This window comes from Tursiops truncatus, chromosome X (genome assembly GCF_011762595.2).
Source record: "Tursiops truncatus isolate mTurTru1 chromosome X, mTurTru1.mat.Y, whole genome shotgun sequence".
Lineage (NCBI taxonomy): Eukaryota > Metazoa > Chordata > Mammalia > Artiodactyla > Delphinidae > Tursiops > Tursiops truncatus.
This window is the reverse complement of record NC_047055.1, coordinates 50505296-50524389: the sequence shown is the minus strand read 5'-3', so window position 1 is coordinate 50524389 and position 19094 is coordinate 50505296. Positions and strand designations below refer to the sequence as shown.

Sequence of the window (19094 nt, the reverse complement as noted above, 5' to 3'; positions counted from 1 at the left end):
ACTGCAAAATATTTTCCAAAGTGTCTGTACCATATTATGTTCCCACTAACAATGCACAGGTGGTCTGCTTTCTCTGCATCCCCAACACTTAGTACCATTTGTATTTTTTATTATAGCCATTCTAGTGGATATGTAGTAGTTTCTAATTGGGATTTTGATTTACATTTCCCTAATGACTAATGATGTTGCATATCTTTTCATATCCTTTTCAGCTATTCATAACTTGTTTGATGAAATGTCTAATCAAATCATTTGCCTATTTTTAATTAGTTTTTTGTCTTCCTAATAATTATTGAGTTGTAAGAGTTATTCAAATATTCTATATACAAGCTTCTTAGTTTATTATTATTTTTTTAATTTGCCTTTCTCTTTTAATCCCATCCCTGCTCCAATTCTAAAAAATGTCCCCAGAAATTAAACACAAGGAAGCTCAAAGAGCCAAGGCAAGCCAGCCCAAGAGTAGCAGGCTCCTTCCCACAGGGGCCAAAGTATGGGCGCTGGGGTGTCCACTCAGAGCCTGGTAGTTAAAGCTGGTGCAGAAAAAGGTAGTTCCAGAAGCTAGCAGTAACCCTGCCCAGAGGGACTTTCTGCACAGGAGCACCCCTAGCAGGGCCAGGCTGTGTAAAAAGTGGTGTTTGTTGGTCTTGTGAAAGAGCTCCTTCCTGTAGGCATCCAGGAACTGGGCTAAGTGTGCCCCATAGGAGGCCAGGCCTAAGGCCCCCACTCCGGACAAGGCACCCAGACAGCAGAAAGCAGCCCCTGGACTGGCCATGGCTGTGGATCAACAAGCTTTTTATTAGATCTATCATTTGCAAATGCTTTCTTTTAGTTTGTGGCTTGTACTTTTATTTTCTTATTGGTGACTTTTGAGGAGCGAAAGTTGATACATTCAAATTGATCAATTTTTTCTTCTATGTATCATGCTTTCGATATTGTATCTAAGAACTCTCTGCCCTACTCAAGGTCATGAATATTTTCTCCTATATTTTCTCCTAGAAGTTATATATTTTAGCTCTTAAATTTGGGTCTGTGATCCATTTTGTGTTAATTTCTTGTATATGGTACGAATTAAGGGTCTAATTTATTTCTCTAATTTTTTTTTTTTTTTGGCCGCACCATGCAGCTTGCGGGATCTTGGTTCTCCAACCAGGGACTGAACCTGTGCCCTCAGCAGTGAAAGCACCGAGTCCTAACCACTGGATTGCCAAGGAATTCCCTCTCTATTTTTTTTTTAAATGTGGGTATCCAGTTGTCCCAACTCCTTTGTTGAAAAAACTATCCTTTCCCCCATTGAATTGTCTTGGTACCTTTGTTGGAAATCTACTGACCATAAATTTTAGAATTTATTTCTGAACTTTGAATTCTGTTCCACTTATCTATATGCCTATCTTTGGGCCAATACTACACTGTCTGATTAACTGTGGCTTTATCTTAAGTTTTGAAATTGGGAAATGTGAGTCCTCCAATTTTGTTCCACATTTTCAAGTTTGTTTTGGCTGTTCTGGTCCCTTGTATTTCCATATGAAATTTAAGATCAGCGCATCAATATCAGTTTCTGCAAAGAAGCCAGCTGGGACTTTGAGAGGGGTTGCATTTAGTCTATCCATCAATTGAGGATGAATTACTATCTTGATAACATTGAGTCTTCCTATATAAGAGCATGAAATATCTATTTATTCAGGTATTCTTTAATTTCTCTCAGCAATGTTTTGTGACTTTTAGTGTATAAGTCCTGACAGAAACTCTGTGCTGAATGAACTGGAGGGTGGAGGGTATGGGAGCAGCTCCAGATCCTAATGCCACAGATTCCCACAGTTTGTACTGCAAGGTCAGTGATGTTTCACGAATAAACACTCCTCAGATGGATATATAGTTTTGGTCAATTTCCAGAGTGCTGAAATGGTTGCTTTTTTAATCTTCTCCAGGTTTATAGTGCTTTTCGGAAATATTTCCTAACCTCCTCACCTAGCCATAGCTGGAAGTTCTAACATGTGTGTATTTTTATGAGAATTTGTGTTCCAAGCACTTCTAATTCCAAAAGCCCGGTGATAGAATATCTATTGAGTTATGCCAATTCATTCAAAAAACATGTTAGGGCTTCCCTGGTGGAGCAGTGGTTGAGAGTCCGCCTGCCGATGCAGGGGACACGGGTTCGTGCCCCGGTTCGGGAAGATCCCACATGCCGCGGAGCGGCTGGGTCCGTGAGCCATGGCCGCTGAGCCTGCGCGTCCGGAGCCTGTGCTCCACAACGGGAGAGGCCACAACAGTGAGAGGCCCGCGTACCCAAAAAAAAAAAAAAAAAAAAAAAACATGTTAAACTACCACTTGTCATGTAAAGACAAAACATATGGGTTACTGAATAATTTTTTTTGTATAGCATTGATTATGTGTTTAGAGTTGTGATGAAACAGTGACTGAAATTGACTACATAATTTAATTCAAATAAACAGATATATCGAGCATTTCTTATGTGTTTGATACCACAGGAGACAATAGATGAATTAATCATTATTGCTACCCTAAAGGAATTCTCCATGTAGCATCAGAGTCTGCAAGTATGCTTCAAGTCTATAAGTCTTCAGAGTCTGAAGTATCAATATCAGGTGGACAGCCAAGTGTGCATCCTTGGAACCCCAGACTCATAATCAACTGCCTTTTCAGAATCTCCATTTGGATGTCTAGCAGACATCTCAAAATTAGCATGTACAGAAATGAATTTGCTCACCCACATTTTACTACTAATCTTCTTTAGTGACCTCATCTCAATAAATGGCACCTCTGTCTAATGAGTTCCAGATACTTGGTAGTTATCCTTGATTTCTTTTTCTCCCTTACCCCATATCCAATCAGTCACCAAGTCCTCTTGCTTCTACCTCCAAAATAGTATCTCATATCTGCTCATTTGTCTCCTACTCTAGTGCCAACATCCTAGTCCAGACCATCTTCATCAACTGCCACCACCCCATCCAAATTATCATACCTGGTCTCCTGCATCCCTTCTTAAACCAAAATATCATTTATTCATACGTGGGGCAAAGTGATCTTTTAAAAATGAATATATGATAACGTCACTTCCCTGCTTAAAATTTTCAGTGGTTCCACATTTGATGTACAATATGTTGCCCAGTTAAGTATGTTATTCAAGAGCCATAGCATTCTAGCCCCAACCTAGTCCAACTAACCGTCATATCTCACCTAGACTAACATTCCTTCTGTATCCAATCTTATCTCCTATCTCTTTTCCACATAGTAGAGAGAATGATTTTTCTAAAATACAAATATGAGCATGTCTCTATTTCTCCTCTATTCAGAACTTTTCCCATGAGTTTTTGGACAAAGTTCAAAATCTTTAGTATTGTCAATAAGGTCCTTCATGATCATGCTCCTGCCCATTTCCTCAGCATTTTCCCATGCCACCATCACCATTAATCATTACCCTCCAGTCATATTAGCCTATTGTTTCTTGATGGAGCCAAGCTCACTCCTGTCTCAGTACCTTCATATATGTTTTTCCTTCTGCTTTGAATTGGCCCTCATCCTCTTTACCTGGCTCATGACTATTCATCTTTCAGGTCTTATTTTAAATCCCTCTTTCAAAGAAAGGTCTTCCCTGATCCCATTTACTAAGTACTAGCTATGTGCTGTTATCAAACCCTATGCATTTTCTTTATAGCACTATCACAGTTTTAATTATATAGTTATTTGTAGGTTATTTATTTAATATGAGTGGTCCTAAAATCTATGAGTTTAGGGACCGTGATTGTATTGTAATGTCACCAGCATTTTCCAGCACAGTGCTGGGCACAGAGTAAGCACTCAATAAATATTGGCTGAATGAATTAGTGAACATGCCATGGAAACATAAAGGAGAAAGAAATTGTTTCCTGCTAGGAGGATCTGGAAAGTTGGGGATTAAAAGAAAGGTATTTTAGGCAAAGGAAACAACATGTTTGTACAAAGTCAAAGAGTTAGGAAAGATACTGGAATATCTGAGGAATAGTGAGGTATTTTATGTGGCTGAAGCATAGGGATTTCATTGATACATGGAGGAAGAAGAGAGAATAAGAGGAAGAAAATTAAGGAGAAATGAGCTTGGAGAAGCTCAAGATCAGGGTCATTCTGCCAAAGTAAGGAATTCAAATTTAATTAAATAAACATTAGGGAGTGACCAACTTTAAAGAAAGGTGACTAGAGTTAGCAGTGTGGAGGATGGACTGGACACAAAAAAGAGTAAAGAATAATATGTGTGCAAGTGGGGTATACGTGATGCACAACATTTGCATAGCAATCTGTATTTTTTATAGCACCCTCCTAAAACCTTACCATTGTATGTGTGTGTGTGTGTGTGTGTGTGTGTGTGTGTGTGTGTGTAATGTCACTCAGATATCCTTTGATTTCAAAATTTGTCATAGATCCTCCCTTTATGCCCTCATGATATCATGATAATTCTTAATACTAACAATTATAAGAATATGAAATTACATCAGCCTGTAACATTTACCTTTTTGAAGTATGTTCACATATATTACCTTATTTGATTTTCAACCAAACCCATAAAATAGACAGAGACAACTTTTCTTATTTTGTCAATGTGAAGACTGGGCTCACAGAGGCTAAAAGAATAGCCTAAGGTTATATAACTAGTATAGCTAAGATGCAGCATTAGAACCCTTTTCTAAATCTAAGGTCCTTCTCAATTTACCACATATCCATGCATTTTAATACTAATTTTATTGTTTTTGCTTTTCATAACTAATGCTTTTGAATAAAAGTTTCATAATGAGCTTCCATAACTTTGAAGTAACAACAAGGTTAGCTTTCCTCAAGTTGCTCTTTTGAAATACTTCCACAATCTATGAGGCCTAAACAAAGACTGAAAAAAGAATTTCCTAGATAAATGAATTATAAATACAGTCTTCATTAAAAAATAAATGTTGATTATCAGCCAGTGAAAAACACATATTTTAGACCTTTTAAAAAATCTTCAGATAAGAATGAGTGCCCACAGAGAAGAATTGCATTGGGTTGGCAGGAAAGGAATCATCTCATTTGTTTAGAAGGTTAAGATAAGATCAAAAAAAGCAAAAACAAAACCAGACAAAGTGGAGTAGAGATGTAAAAAGATGGAAATGCCAATATGGCTGAACATCTTTTGGGAAAGATGGTACAACATGCTTATCATTTATAGTAATTTCATTTGGAATGTCTTTTTTTAAGACTTTATTTTTTAGAGCAGTTTTAGGTTTACAGCAAAATTGAGAGAAAGGTACAGAGATTTCCTATATACTCTCTGCCCTCCACACATGCATAGCTTCCCCCGTTATCAACATCACTCACCAGAATGGTATTTTTTTTAACCAAAGATGAACCTACACTGACACATCATAATCACCCAAAGTCTACCTTAGGGTTCACTCTTGGTGTTGTACATTCTCTGGGTTTGGATAAATGTATGATGACATGTGTACACCATTATAGTATCATACAGAGTATTTTCACTGCCCTAAAAATCCTCTGTGCTCTGCCTATTCATCTCCCTCCCCCATAGCCCCATCCCTGGCAACCACTGATTTTTTTTTTGTTGTCTCCATAGTTTTGCCTTTTTGCTGTGCAATGGGGTCAAAAACTCAAGGTGAAGTTGAGAAAAATTAAAAGCCATAGAAGATAAGCCACCTGCAAAATTAACCCAAGAGCCTGCTTGTGAGTAGATAATTCAATTTGGAAACACTCAAAGTTTTGGTTGAGCTTCAGGGAGGCATGAATAGAATGTGTTCATAAATTGAAAAGGTAAAATCTAATCAGTTAATGGAAGACTGAATTATTAGAAAGTAAATTACTACATTAGGGAAAATCATAGAACTAGCTGTGAGTTTACAGAAATGGCTAGAAAAGAGAGTGCCCTGATTATCAGATTGGAATACTCTAGTCCCCAACCCAATGGTGGAGATTGGTAGGTAGATCAGATTAAATCTTGAGGCAGTAATCATTAAGAATATTTACTGACTCCTTTTTTAATGATTCCAGGCTCACCATGGTAATTTATGATTGTAATTTTGTTTTGTACATGTATTATCTAATAGATTTAGGATATGCTGGTTATCAAACTGAACATTCCTGTGTTTATAATATTTCCAATTATAAACTAGTGGATGGGCATCTGATTTATACATTGATATAGTGTGACTTTAGTTAGTGTGAATTAGCCTCCCTCATCCTGGTACTACTGGCACACTGATAGAATCGTATAAAGTCTTACATAGATTAAAGCAAATATTATGCCTATATGGAAAAGCATGTGGGTGACATCATTTATCCATTTGTTATCAATTAAAGAACTAGGTGGTGATACAGAATATGCTTATGTTTCCTCTTATTTTTATTGTTTCTTGTTGAAATTTCCTCAGGGCAATGGTTTTTGTACTTTCTACCATAATAACCTGAGGAAATTATTAAAATTACAAATTCAGAGGTCTTACTCCCAGAGACTATGATAATACTTGGTCTGGGATGAAGCATAGGACTCTGCATGTTTAAAAAAATGACCTATATGATTCTGAGCTTGTGCTTCAGTGGACTATACCTTGAATAGCACTGGTCTACAGAAAATTTTTCTATATTTAAATAAGCCTGTGGTTCTTAAAGCGATTGTTCACTGCTGGGCAAAATTTCACAGATTTCTGTTAGGTTTCTGTTAACTGGGTAAACCAGTGACATCTGAAACCAGTTTCAGACCTCTGATTGTTCAGAACTGTGTATGCAAATCACAGTGAACATTGAGGAAGTGGATGACAGCTTTGTAAGGATAACCGACTTGGGGCAGGGCTAAGGAAAGACCAAATGGCTGCCATCTTCACTGTGCTATGTGCTCCAAGGTGAAAAATAGAAAATAAAATCCTCTGAGGTCTTCCCTGTTCAGCAGCAGAAGCAAATAGGTAAGTGATAATGCCGAGGTGTAGCCTAGGTGATATTACCCCCTCCAAAATCTTATCGTCTCCACATAGCTGCCCCAAATGAAACAATCTAAGTAAAAGCAATGTGCTTCCTATGGAAGTGCAACTTTTGAGTCCCTAACTTTCTCTAAGAATCAGATTGCTGCCCCTAAACACCTCTTACATAGAAATTTTCCATCTTACTCTGGAAATCAGGAACTATTTAACTGAGGATATGCAGTTGGAAGAGGATTCAGGAGATGGGGTGAGGGGAAAGTAAGAGCAGGAAATCGGTTGGTAGAGAGTGGTATAGGCTAGGGTGATAAACAGAAAGTGGCAGAATTAGAGTTTGAATCCATCAGACTCCAAAGTCTATATACTTCTTTATTAGATTTTTCTAACATTAGTGTGCATAAGAATCACCTGAAGGCCGTGGTAAAAATATAAGTTCATGACCCCAGAAGTTATGATTTAGTAGGTCTTATATGGAGTCCAGAAATCTATATTTTTATCAAGTATCCCAGATAGCTCTGATGCAGATGGTCAGTGGACATACATCAAGAAACATTTTTTCAGAGGAGTAGTTGTCAAACCATTTGGTTTAAGGATTCCTTTACACTATTAGAAATTACTGAAGACCCCAAGGAGTGTTTGTTTATGTGGGCAAGAATATCTGATATATAATAGTTATTTATATTTGTGGTACTAAAATCTAAAACTGAGAAATTTTAAAAATATTTATTAATCCGTTTTAAAATACCAATAATAAGACCATTAAATTTTAACTAGATAACGTTTTGTGAAAAGTAATTATATTTTCAAAATTAAAAACATTTAATGAACAGACATGTATTAGTTTACGTTTTTAAATCTCTTTAATGCTGACTTAATTATTCTCATATCTGTTTCTACAATTTGTTTAGATATGATGTTTTGGTTGAAGTATATGAAAAAAAATTAGGCCTCACACAAATAACATAGTTGGAAAAAAGAGAAGCCTGCAGACAACTTGAAAAGTTGTTGGAGACTCCCATGGGTCCTGGGGCCACACTTTGAGTTAGTGTCTTAGAGTAATATCTATTATTGCTCTCAGAAAGGGTTATGTTGGTCAGTCTGTGTTGGTCATCAAAGTTTAGGGACACCAAAGAAAGTAGAAAATTAATTTATTCCTTAGACTGTTTTGGGTTGTTAAATTATTTCATAAAATTTACCCCAATATTGCTCTTTTATTAACTTACTTTGTAAATTTGAAAGCACTATAGAAATATAAAATAGGAGTCCAGGTGTTGGGGAAGAATTTTGTTTAAAGAAATTGGGTTTCAGAACAAAGATTCCTTTGAGGGTAGAGGAGTGTCAATTGGCAATGAGGAAGGAATACATTAGGTGACCAATTATAGGTAGGAAAAGGAAAAGTATAAAAGCAGGGAATAATCTGTAGTTACTTATAGTAGATATTTACAATTGAATAAATAACTGTAATGGTGAGAAAGTGCTAATCATAACCTTTTAAGGAGGGTTATTACTTTGCCTGAATAAAAGAACCTTTTCTTCTGGTCAGTGTACCTCTTCAAATTTGGTTACATTTTTTTTTTGTACTTTAAGTTTTAGTTCTATAACCTAAAACATACTGCAAACTTATGCAAGGACTTTAACAAATATTATCTCATTTCTTATCTTTGGTCAAAATGGAAGAAGCTGGAAAGCAGATTGGAAAGAAGCAGCTGGAAAAGTGAGAGGAAAACTGAATGTTTGTAATGTTGGAAGCCATTTGAGGTAAGTGTTTCCAGGAGGAGGGAGTGAGTGATCCAGTCTGTCAATTGATGCTGATTGATGAAGTTAAGATAAAAATGAGAATTCATCATTAGACTTAGTGGCATAGAGGTGATTAATGACCTGGACAACAAAAGTTCTGATGGAGTGGTTGAGGTGAAAGTCCCATGGGTGTGGGTTCAAGAAAGAATGGGAAGAGAAGAGTTGAAAACTGTATACAGTAAGTCCCCTACATATGAAACTTCAAGTTGCAAACTTTCAAAGATGCGAAAATGTGTTCACATGTACAATCACATAAGTTCACGTGTCTGGCGTACAATTGTCACATGCGTGCACCCTCTCCAAGTGGTTGTGCTTTTGTGTACTTTACTGTATAGTACTGTATAGAGTACAGTAGTACAGTATTTTTATTTCAAGCCACTATACTTTTCAAGGTACTATACTATAAGATTAAAGATGTTTTCTTTATTTTTGTGTTTTTTTTTTATGTACTATTTATGTGAAAAGTATTATAAACCTATTACAGTATGGTACTATATAGCCGATTGTGTTAGTTGGGTACCTAGGACTGACTTTGTTGGACTTACGAATGCGCTTTCAGAATGGAACTCGTTCGTAGGTAGGGGACTTACTGTAAACAGCTCTTTCCAGGAGTTGTAATAAAAAAGAACAACAGAGAAATGGAGCAGTAGATAAAAGGGGAAATAGGGTTAAGACAGGTGGTTTTTATTGGTTCAAATGAAACAGTAGCAGGTTTCTATGCTGTTTTTTTTTTTTAAGAGCTTCAGTAGTGAACACAATACACATAGATCTTTTCCTTATAGAACCCATAATCTAGTGAACAGAAATGGTATTAAACAAATGATTACACAGATAATTAGATAATATTCATTGCAATGAATATTAAAAGAAAAAGCACAAAGTTCTATAAGAGCATAATTGTCAGACTGAACTTTTTCCAGGACATCAGAAAAGACTTCGCTAAATAAATGTTATTCAAGTTGCACTTAGGGAGGGAGAATAGTACTTGCAGAGGCCCTGGGTAGAGTGAATATGGCACATCAGAGATACTGAAAGGCCATTGAATTTGAAGCACAGAGAGGGAGGAGGATGAGTGGGGCAGAAGATAAGGTTGAGGAAATAAGCAGTGACCAGGATTATTTAGGTTGGAGCCCATAGACTCATTTAGGATCTTTTTTATGCCAAGAGTATAGGGATCCTTGACTTTATGTGTTGGCCACAACAAAAGTAAACCAGTCAAAATTGAAATGTAAAAGGTGGAACAGATAGGAAGTAGAATGGAAAGGTGAGTTGCATGACCATTGTTTATACTGCTACAGACAGGACATTAGGCCAAGTCTATTTGTGATTTCATAATCAGTTATCTTCCAATGCAGTCAATTTATTCAGCCTTCAGCTATTGAGAGATTTCTGTCTAACTGATCAAATCATACAGCAAGTAGGTCCAATTTGTTTGTTAAGATAGACAAAAACAACAGATCATTATCATTCCTTACTTCATATCTTCCAATGGCTCTCTCTTTTTCTCTCAAAAATTAATTTATTTTCCAACTTTTTATTATGAAATTTTCAGGCACATAGAAAACTTGAAAGACTTTTGCAGTGAACACCTATACACTCATAACCTAGAGCAAAAAACTTTAATCATTTTGCTGTATTTGCTTTCTTTGTTTTGCTGTACAATTTAAAATTAAGTTTCAGAACTCATGATGCTTCATATGCAATTTCTTCAGTTTGCATCTCCTAAAAATAAGGGAATTCTCTTCCATACTCTTAATATTATAATATTTAAGGTAATTAAAAATAATTCCCTGATGTCATCTAATACCTATCAATATTAGATATCTCTAGGTGTCCCTTCAAAATCATTTTTAACAGCTTTATTTAGGTATAGTTTTCACACCGTGAAAATTATTCATTTTAAATGTAATATTCAATGACTTACTGCAAATTTACAAAAGTTGTGCAGCCATCACCACAATGTAATTTTGGAACATTTCCATCACTCTAAAAAGAAACCTCATATACCTGTTTTTTACTGAACTGGGATAAAATCAAGGTTCATGCATGGCATTTAATTATGTCTCTTTAAATCTTTTTTTCTAGAGCAGTCTTCATTTTTTCTCATGTAATTTTTAGAAAAGACCAGATGTTTGTTTTATAGAATGTCCCATATTCTGGATTTATCTGTGTTTATTTATTACATCATTTAACTTGTTCCTCTGTTTCCCCCATCCCCCAACCACCACCCAGTATTTTCTGTTAAAGTCTTGATTAGTTTCATTCTGACATATTTGGAATAAAGCCCAAATTTGTTAATTATCTCTCTCCTCTAACATGTAAACCCCATGAAGTCATGGACTTTATCTGTCTTGTTTAACACTAGTGCCTGACTCATAGTAGGTTCTCAGTAAACATATTTTGAGTGAATAAGTGAAACACCTACATTCAGATTTTATGTTTTCACCATACAGATTCAATCTTATTTTAACATATTTTTCCATTTTACATTGTATTATTGTCAAAATTAAGTTATGATTTATTTTCCAAGCCAGTAGTAATTCAGGCTGATGAAAAGCAAGTTTTCTTCCATTTCAGCATGCCATAAACATTTTAGGTATTTCTCTAATTTTTAGAATATCAAATTTATTTTCAAGATGAGGAATTTCATGTGCAAACATTTTGGAAGAAATAAGCCAAATAGAGTATAAAGTTTTGATATGACTGCTTATCAGAAGATTTAAGGGATTGTATAAGTAATCTGTCTGCTCACATTCAGGGCTGTTGGGGGATTTGGGGGTAGAATTGACTTCTTCCATAGAGAAAAACAGTTATCTAGAGTTATACTGAGTTGGGAGTAAATCAAGAAAATGTACTGGGATCTTCAGTTTCCTTATTCAGGCAATAATATAGGCAGATTATTTCAGTGTCATTCAAAGGGTGAAAAAGATTCAGGGGAATCTGGGTAAAAATAGCTGACTTCCTAGTGTGGAACTTTCCTGTATTCCTGACTACTGCATGACAACTGCTGCTGGCAATGATATAACAAATAGGTAAAAATAACTGCTGTGACATGTTAAGTGTCAGGTTAGCAAATTCTGTGACTCGGAATATCTGTCAAAGCAGTGGATAGAGAGCATGGTAGTCTGGGCAATGCTATAGTCTTTACCCTTTAGAGATTTGCAATCCAGTGGTGGAAAAGGAAATTACAAGTGACACTCTACATATATAAATGGCAGGAACACATACAGCCATGTGAAGGAACAGAGATAGGTAGTAAGTAATCTGGAATATAAAGGGAAGAAACTCTTAGTAGTTTATAGATTACCCAGGCTGATTTGAATGGTTTCCATTTGCTTTTCGCTGATTCTAGTTAACACTGTTCCTTAAGCATCCCCATATTTGCAGATGTTAAGAGAGAAGGGAAAACTTGAATCAGTCCATTTAATCAGCTCTGGTAATCAGGTTGGGTAAGGAAAGAAACTGAAAATAATAAGTTACATGGTGTTTTTGAGTTTTCTGTATGTTTCCATTTTCCCAAGTTATCTTCATTATCATAAAAGTTAGTTGTATCCAGCCACATAGTTATGCAGAAAAATACATTGACTAGTTTAAGCTAGACTCCCATCTCCACTTCCACACCCGAGAGAGATTTATGCTTCATGTGTCTGAAAATTCTAGATTGATGTGATAAATTAATAGAACACCTGCTTCAGGTAGTCCCAATTTGTAGAAACTGATATTATCAACCAATTTAAATTTTGTTAACATTAGACACTTTTCTGCCCTTTCAGGGGAGCATTTGTCCTGTGACCTTCTGAACTTAAGGGATGGATGTAGAGCTACAAATAACCATCATATTTTCATTAGAGTCCTCTGCTAGAATTTGCAGCCACTTTTCATGCTATAACATTCTTTAATAATGCAGGCTTTAAATCATGCTGCTAGGGGTCCAATCTTGGCTCTACTACTATGAGACCTTGGAAAAATTACTTAAGCGTCCTGAAACTGTTTGCTCATCTGTCAAATGGGGAAAATTATAATACCTACTTCATGAAGTAGTGAGAATTAAATGAGATAATCCATGTAAACCACTTGGAATAGTACCTATTCATGGTGAATACTGAATAATTGTAATCATTATTACATGATAGATGAAAATAATCATAGGAATATCAAGTCTTTACATTTATATAGACTTAAACAGTTTTCAAACTATGGCCAAAGAATATTTCATTTGAACCTGAGGGCAGGAGATGGGATTGAAAACTGAGACAAAGAGAGGTTATATGATTTGTCTGAGAGCACTCAGCAAGTAAAAAGGGGAGCTGGTCCTTCACATCTATAATTATAATGAATTCTAATGATGATTGCTGCATCGGTGGGTGAAGTTAAACAGCCTGCCTAGTGAATTTACCTAAGATACTTTATCTGCCTTCATCAAGCCAACTCTTCCTCAGTGTCCTTCCTGGAATTTAAAACTAATTTTTCTCCCCCTGAGGATGAATACTGAGTTATCTCTTCCATATGGTTTTTCAAAACAGGCAAGTCATGGAAAGGTAGTCCCCTTTGATTCCAGCATACTAAAGTAATATTAATACAAATTTTCACACTTTATGAGGCTTCTCAGTGTACCTTATTATTGTTTCCAATAAGCATCTATATGTTAGTTATTATAACAAATAAGTCTATATGATCTGGCCTTTGAATTTTTAGGAAATTTTCATATGTAGTCATTTGTGAGAAGAGAGGTGACTCATGTAAGTGTACCTAGCTTCAATAAATAGCTGTGATGCTTTCAGTTATTTCATAGCCAGTATATTTGTATATACACATTACATCAAATTCTCTGTTCTGTTTTTAGAAATACACTTTAAAAAATTCATGTCAGGGTGGCAGAGTACAGAAGGTAGTCATTGAAGTGTTGATTCATGAGAAACCAAGTAAGGCTGTTTAAAGCCATGCATAAATAGATGTGCTCTGAACTGTGTTCCCTGGCAAAATAATAAAGAGTTCCCCTGGTTTGCTTTCTATGCTTAGGGCCTTATCTTTTATAAGTTGCTGGAAGAGGTGACCAGTATATCCTGGCACAACTAGATCCAGGGAAAAGTTGACAGATTTTAGTCTACAAATCAGTTTGGATTCACAGTGCATTGCCTCAAGAAGCATCTCATGATTCTCTTATATAAAATATATCACTTTTTAACACAAAATGTAGATAATATTATAAAGAATAAACGGAAGGTACAGTTTTGTCTCACTTTGAAAGTCTAATGTATGAATGATATTACATTTGCACCCTGATCAAATGTGAATGAAATTGATTTTAGATGTTCAGTGCTAAAAAACACAAACAAGCTTTGTGACTTGAGGGATCTTGTCAGGGATTTATACAAAATTCATTTGTGAAATAGAAGTTGGGACAATGGGGAGAAGAGAGGTGGCAAACCTTATTTGGGGGGGTGTATTTTCATAGAAGTCATGTCACACAGATGGAAAGAAACTAGTATTCAGTTAGCATTAGTTCATGTAAGGTGACCCCTTGAATAGAGGAACTGGAATTTTCGGTGCTCCTAGAACATTTTAATTACATCCTATATAGCCATGACTTACCACATCTAAACACACATAATAGGGCAAAATCTGTTGTCAAGGAAGACTCAGGAAAGTTGCTAGTGAGTATCTAAAACTTATCAAATGCACTGACAAAATAAATAGCTCCTTGGCAACTGCTTAGTTGAATTTGGTACTCATGTATATAATGGTTTTCTACAGAGCGTTTCTTAAAACATTGACACTGACACTATAAACAATACTGTTTTGTTCATGGCTTCTTGAATAGGGCAAAGTGCTAAAGAGGAAAAGCTAGTTCTTCTGAGGGCCTTTGCACTTTTCTGTATACTATACTCTTAGACTTTTCAAACAGTTTCAGAAATGTATGCAGGAGGGGAGATTGGTTCAAGATGGTGGAGTATAAGGACATGCTCTCACTCCCTCTTTGAGAACACCGGAATCACAACTAACCGCTGAACAATCACTGACAGGAAGACACTGGAACTCACCAAAAAAGATACCCCACATGCAAAGACAAAGGAGAAGCCTCGATGAGATGGTAGGAGGGGCGCTATCACAATAAAATCAAATCCCATAACTGCTGGGTGGGTGACTCACAAACTGGAGAACACTTATACCACAGAAGTCCACCCACTGGAGTGAAGGTTCTCAGCCACACGTCAGGCTTCCCAACCAGGGGGTCTGGCAACGGGAGGAGGAATTTCTAGAAAAACAGACTTTGAAGGCTAGCGGGATTTGATTACAGGACTTTGGCAGGACAGGGGGAAACAGAGACTCCACTCTTGGAGGGCACACACAAAGTAGTGTGCACACCAGGACCCAGGGGAAGGAGCAGTGACCCCATAGGAGACTGAACCAGACCTACCTGCTAGTGTTGGAGGGTCTCCTGCAGAGGCGGGGGGCAGCTGTGGATCTCCAAGGGACAAATACACTGGAAGCAGAAGTTCTGGGAAGTACTCCTTGGCATGAGCCCTCCCAGAGTCTGCCATTAGCCCCACCAAAGAGCCCAAGTAGGCTCCAGTGTTGAGTCGCCTCAGGCTGAACAACCAACAGGGAGGGAACCCAGCCCCACCCATCAGTAGACAAGCAAATTAAAGTTTGACTGAGCTCTGCCCATCAGAGCTCAGAAACAGCCACTCTACCCACCACCAGTCCCTCCCATTAAGAAACTTCCACAAGCCTCTTAGATAGCCTCATCCACCAGAGGGAAGACAGCAGAAGCAAGAAGAACAACAATCCTGCAGCCTATGGAACAAAAACCACATTCACAGAAAGATAGACAAGATGAAAAGGCAGAGGGCTATGTACCAGATGAAGGAACAAGACAAAACCCCAGAAAAACAACTAAATTAAATAGAGATAGGTGATCTTCCAGAAAAAGAATTCAGAATAATGATAGTGAAGATGATCCAGGACCTCGAAAAAAGAATGGAGGCAAAGATTGAGAAGATGCAAAAAATGTCTAACAAAGACCTAGAAGAATTAAAGAACAGACAAACAGAGATGAACAATACAATAACTGAAATAAAAAATACACGAGAAGGAGTCAATAGCAGAATAACTGAGGCATAAGAATGGATAAGTGACCGGGGAGACAAAACGGTGGAATTCACTGCTGCAGAACAGAATAAAGAAAAAAGAATGAAAAGAAATGAAGAGAGCCTAACACACCCCTGGGATAACATTAAACGTAACAACATTTGCATTATCGGGGTCCCAGAAGGAGAACAGAGAGAGAAAGGACCCGAGAAAATATTTGAAGAGGTTATAGTCGAAAACTTCCTTAACATGGGGAACGAAATAGCAACCCAAGTCCAGGAAGCACAGAGAGTCCCATACAGGATAAACCCAAGGAGGAACACGCTGAGACACACAGTAATCAAACTGGTAAAAATTAAAGACAAAGAAAAATTATTAAAAGCATCAAGGGAAAAACAACAAATAACATACAAGGGAACTCCCATAAGGTTAACAGCTGATTTCTCAGCAGAAACTCTACAAGTCAGAAGGGAGTGCATGATATACTTAAAATGATGAAAGGGAAGAACCTACAACCAAGACTACCCAGCAAGGATCTAATTTAGATTCGATGGAGAAATCAAAAGCTTTACAGACAAGCAAAAGCTAAGAGAATTCAGCACCACCAAACCAGCTCTACAACAAATGCTAAAGGAAACACAAGAGAAAGAAAGAACCTACAAAAACAAACCCAAAACAATTAAGAAAATGGACATAGGAACATATGTATCGATAATTACCTTAATGTGAATGCATTAAATGCTCCAACCAAAAGACACAGGCTTGCTGAATGGATACAGAAACAAGACCCATATATATGCTGTCTACAAGAGACCCACTTCAGACCTAGGGACACATAAAGACTGAAAGTGAGGGGATGGAAAAAGATATTCCATGCAAATGGAAATCAAAAGAAAGCTGGAGTAGCAATACTCATATCAGATAAAATAGACTTTAAAACAAAGACTGTTACTAGAGACAAGGAAGGACACTACATAATGATCAAGGGACCAATCCAAGAAGATGATATAACAATTGTAAATATATATGCACCCAGCATAGGAGCACCTCAATACATAAGGCAACTGCTAACAGCTCTAAAAGAGGAAATTGACAGTAACACAGTAATAGTGGGGGACTTTACCACCTCATTTACACCAATGGACAAATCATCCAAATAGAAAATTAATAAGAAAACACAAGCTTTAAATGACACAATAGACTAGATAGAGTTAATTGATATTTATAGGACATTCCATTCAAAAACAGAAGATTACAATTACTTCTCAAGTGCACATGGAACATTCTCCAGGATGGATCACATTTTGGATCACAAATCAAGCCTTAGTAAATTTAACAAAATTGAAATCACATCAAGCGTCTTTTCTGACAACAGTGCTATGAGATTAGAAATCAATTAGAGGAAAAAAACCTTAAAAAACACAAACACATGGACGCTAAACAATACGTTACTAAATAACCAAGAGATCACTGAAGAAATCAAAGAGGAAATCAAAAAATACCTAGAGACAAATGACAATGAAAACATGACAATCCAAAGCCTATGGGATGCAGCAAAGGCAGTTCTAAGAGGGAAGTTTATAGCTATACAAGCCTACCTCAAGAAACAAGAAAGATAAACAATCTGACGTTACACCTAAAGGAACTAGAGAAAGAAGAACAAACAAAACCCAAGGTTAGCAGAAGGAAAGAAATCATAAAGATCAGAGCAGAAATAAATGAAATAGAAACAAAGAAAACAATAACAAAGATCAATAAAACTAAAAGCTGTTTCTTTGAGAAGATAAACAAAATTGATAAACCATTAGCCAGACTCATCAAGAAAAAAAGGGAGAGGACTCAAATCAATAAACTTAGAAATGAAGAGGGAAAAGTTAAAATAGACACCTCAGAAATACAAAGCATCCTAAGAGACTACTACAAGGCAACTCTATGCCAATAAGTTGGACAACCTGGAAGAAATGGACAAATTCTTAGAAAGATATAAACTTCCAAGACTAAACCGGGAAGAAATAGAAAATATGAACAGACCAATCACAAGTAATGAAATTGAAATTGTGATTAAAAGTCTTCCAACAAACAAAAGTCCAGGACCACATGGCTTCACAGGTGAATTCTATCAAACATTTAGAGAAGAGCTAACACCTATCCGTCTCAAACTCTTCCCAAAAATTGCAGAGGAAGCAACACTCCCAAACTCATTCTATGAGGCCACCATCACCCTGATACCAAAACCAGACAAAAATGCTACAAAAAAAGAAAATTACAGATCAACATCACTGATGAATATAGATGCAAAAATCCTCAACAAAATACTAGCAAACAGAATGCAACAACACAATAAAAGGATCATACACCATGATCAAATGGGATTTATCCGAATGATGCAAGGATTCTTCAATATACGCAAATCAATCAGTGTGATACACCATATTAACAAATTGAAGAATAAAAACCATATGATCATCTCAATAGATGCAGAAAAAGCTTTTGACAAAATTCAACACCGATTTATGATAAAAACTCTCTAGAAAGTGGGCATAGAGGGAACCTACTTTAACATAATAAAGGCCATATACAACAAACCCACAGCAAACATCATTCTCAATGGTGAAAAACTGAAAGCATTTCCTCTGAGATCAGGAACAAGACAAGGATATCCACTCTCACAACTGTTATTCAACATAGTTTTAGAAGTCCTAGCCACGGCAATCAGAGAAGAAAAAGAAATAAAGGAATACAAATTGGAAAAGAAGAAGGAAAGCCGTCACTGTTTGCAGATGACATGATACTATACATAGAGAACCCTACTGATGCCACCAGAAAACTACTAGAGCTAATCAATGGATTTGGTAAAGTTGCAGGATACAAAATTAATGCACAGAAATCTCTTGCATTCCTATACACTAAAGATGAAAAATCTGAAAGAGAAATTAAGGAAATACTCCGATTTACCATTGCAACTAAAAGAATAAAATACCTAGGAATAAACCTACCTAGGGAGAGAAAAGACCTGTATGCAGAAAACTATAAGACACTGATGAAAGAAATTAAAGACGATACCAACAGATGGAGCGATATACCATGTTCTTTGATTGGAAGAATCAATATCATGAAAACGACTATACTACCCAAAGCAATCTACAGATTCAATGCAATCCCTATCAAATTACCACTGACATTTTTTATGGAACTGGAACAAAGAATCTTAAAATTTGTATGGAGACACAAAAGACCATGAATAGCCAAAGCAGTCTTCAG

General features: G+C 36.5%; 2 protein-coding genes across 3 annotated transcripts in view; one reads left to right on the top strand and one right to left on the bottom strand.

The window, feature by feature from the left end:
* Positions 1-19094, top strand: part of FAM133A (family with sequence similarity 133 member A) — a 55258-nt gene that overhangs the window by 16440 nt on the left and 19724 nt on the right. The window contains exons 3-5 of one of the 2 annotated variants that reach the window (XM_073799612.1): positions 1124-1237; positions 5594-5700; positions 8622-8702. The gene's annotated coding sequence lies outside the window, so the exon portion shown is untranslated. The remainder of the gene's footprint in view (positions 1-1123; positions 1238-5593; positions 5701-8621; positions 8703-19094) is intronic. The other variant, XM_019932227.3, reaches the window with a different exon arrangement.
* On the bottom strand, positions 415-772 carry LOC101336401 (transmembrane protein 256). Its single transcript, XM_019932229.3, has one exon. It carries the CDS (start codon positions 770-772, stop codon positions 431-433), a length of 342 nt encoding a protein of 113 aa, XP_019787788.1. The 3' UTR covers positions 415-430.

What these genes read in the sequence shown, in the direction of transcription:
- LOC101336401 (XM_019932229.3), bottom strand. Translation starts at nt 772, where the DNA reads ATGGCCAGTCCAGGGGCTGCTTTCTGCTGTCTGGGTGCCTTGTCCGGA.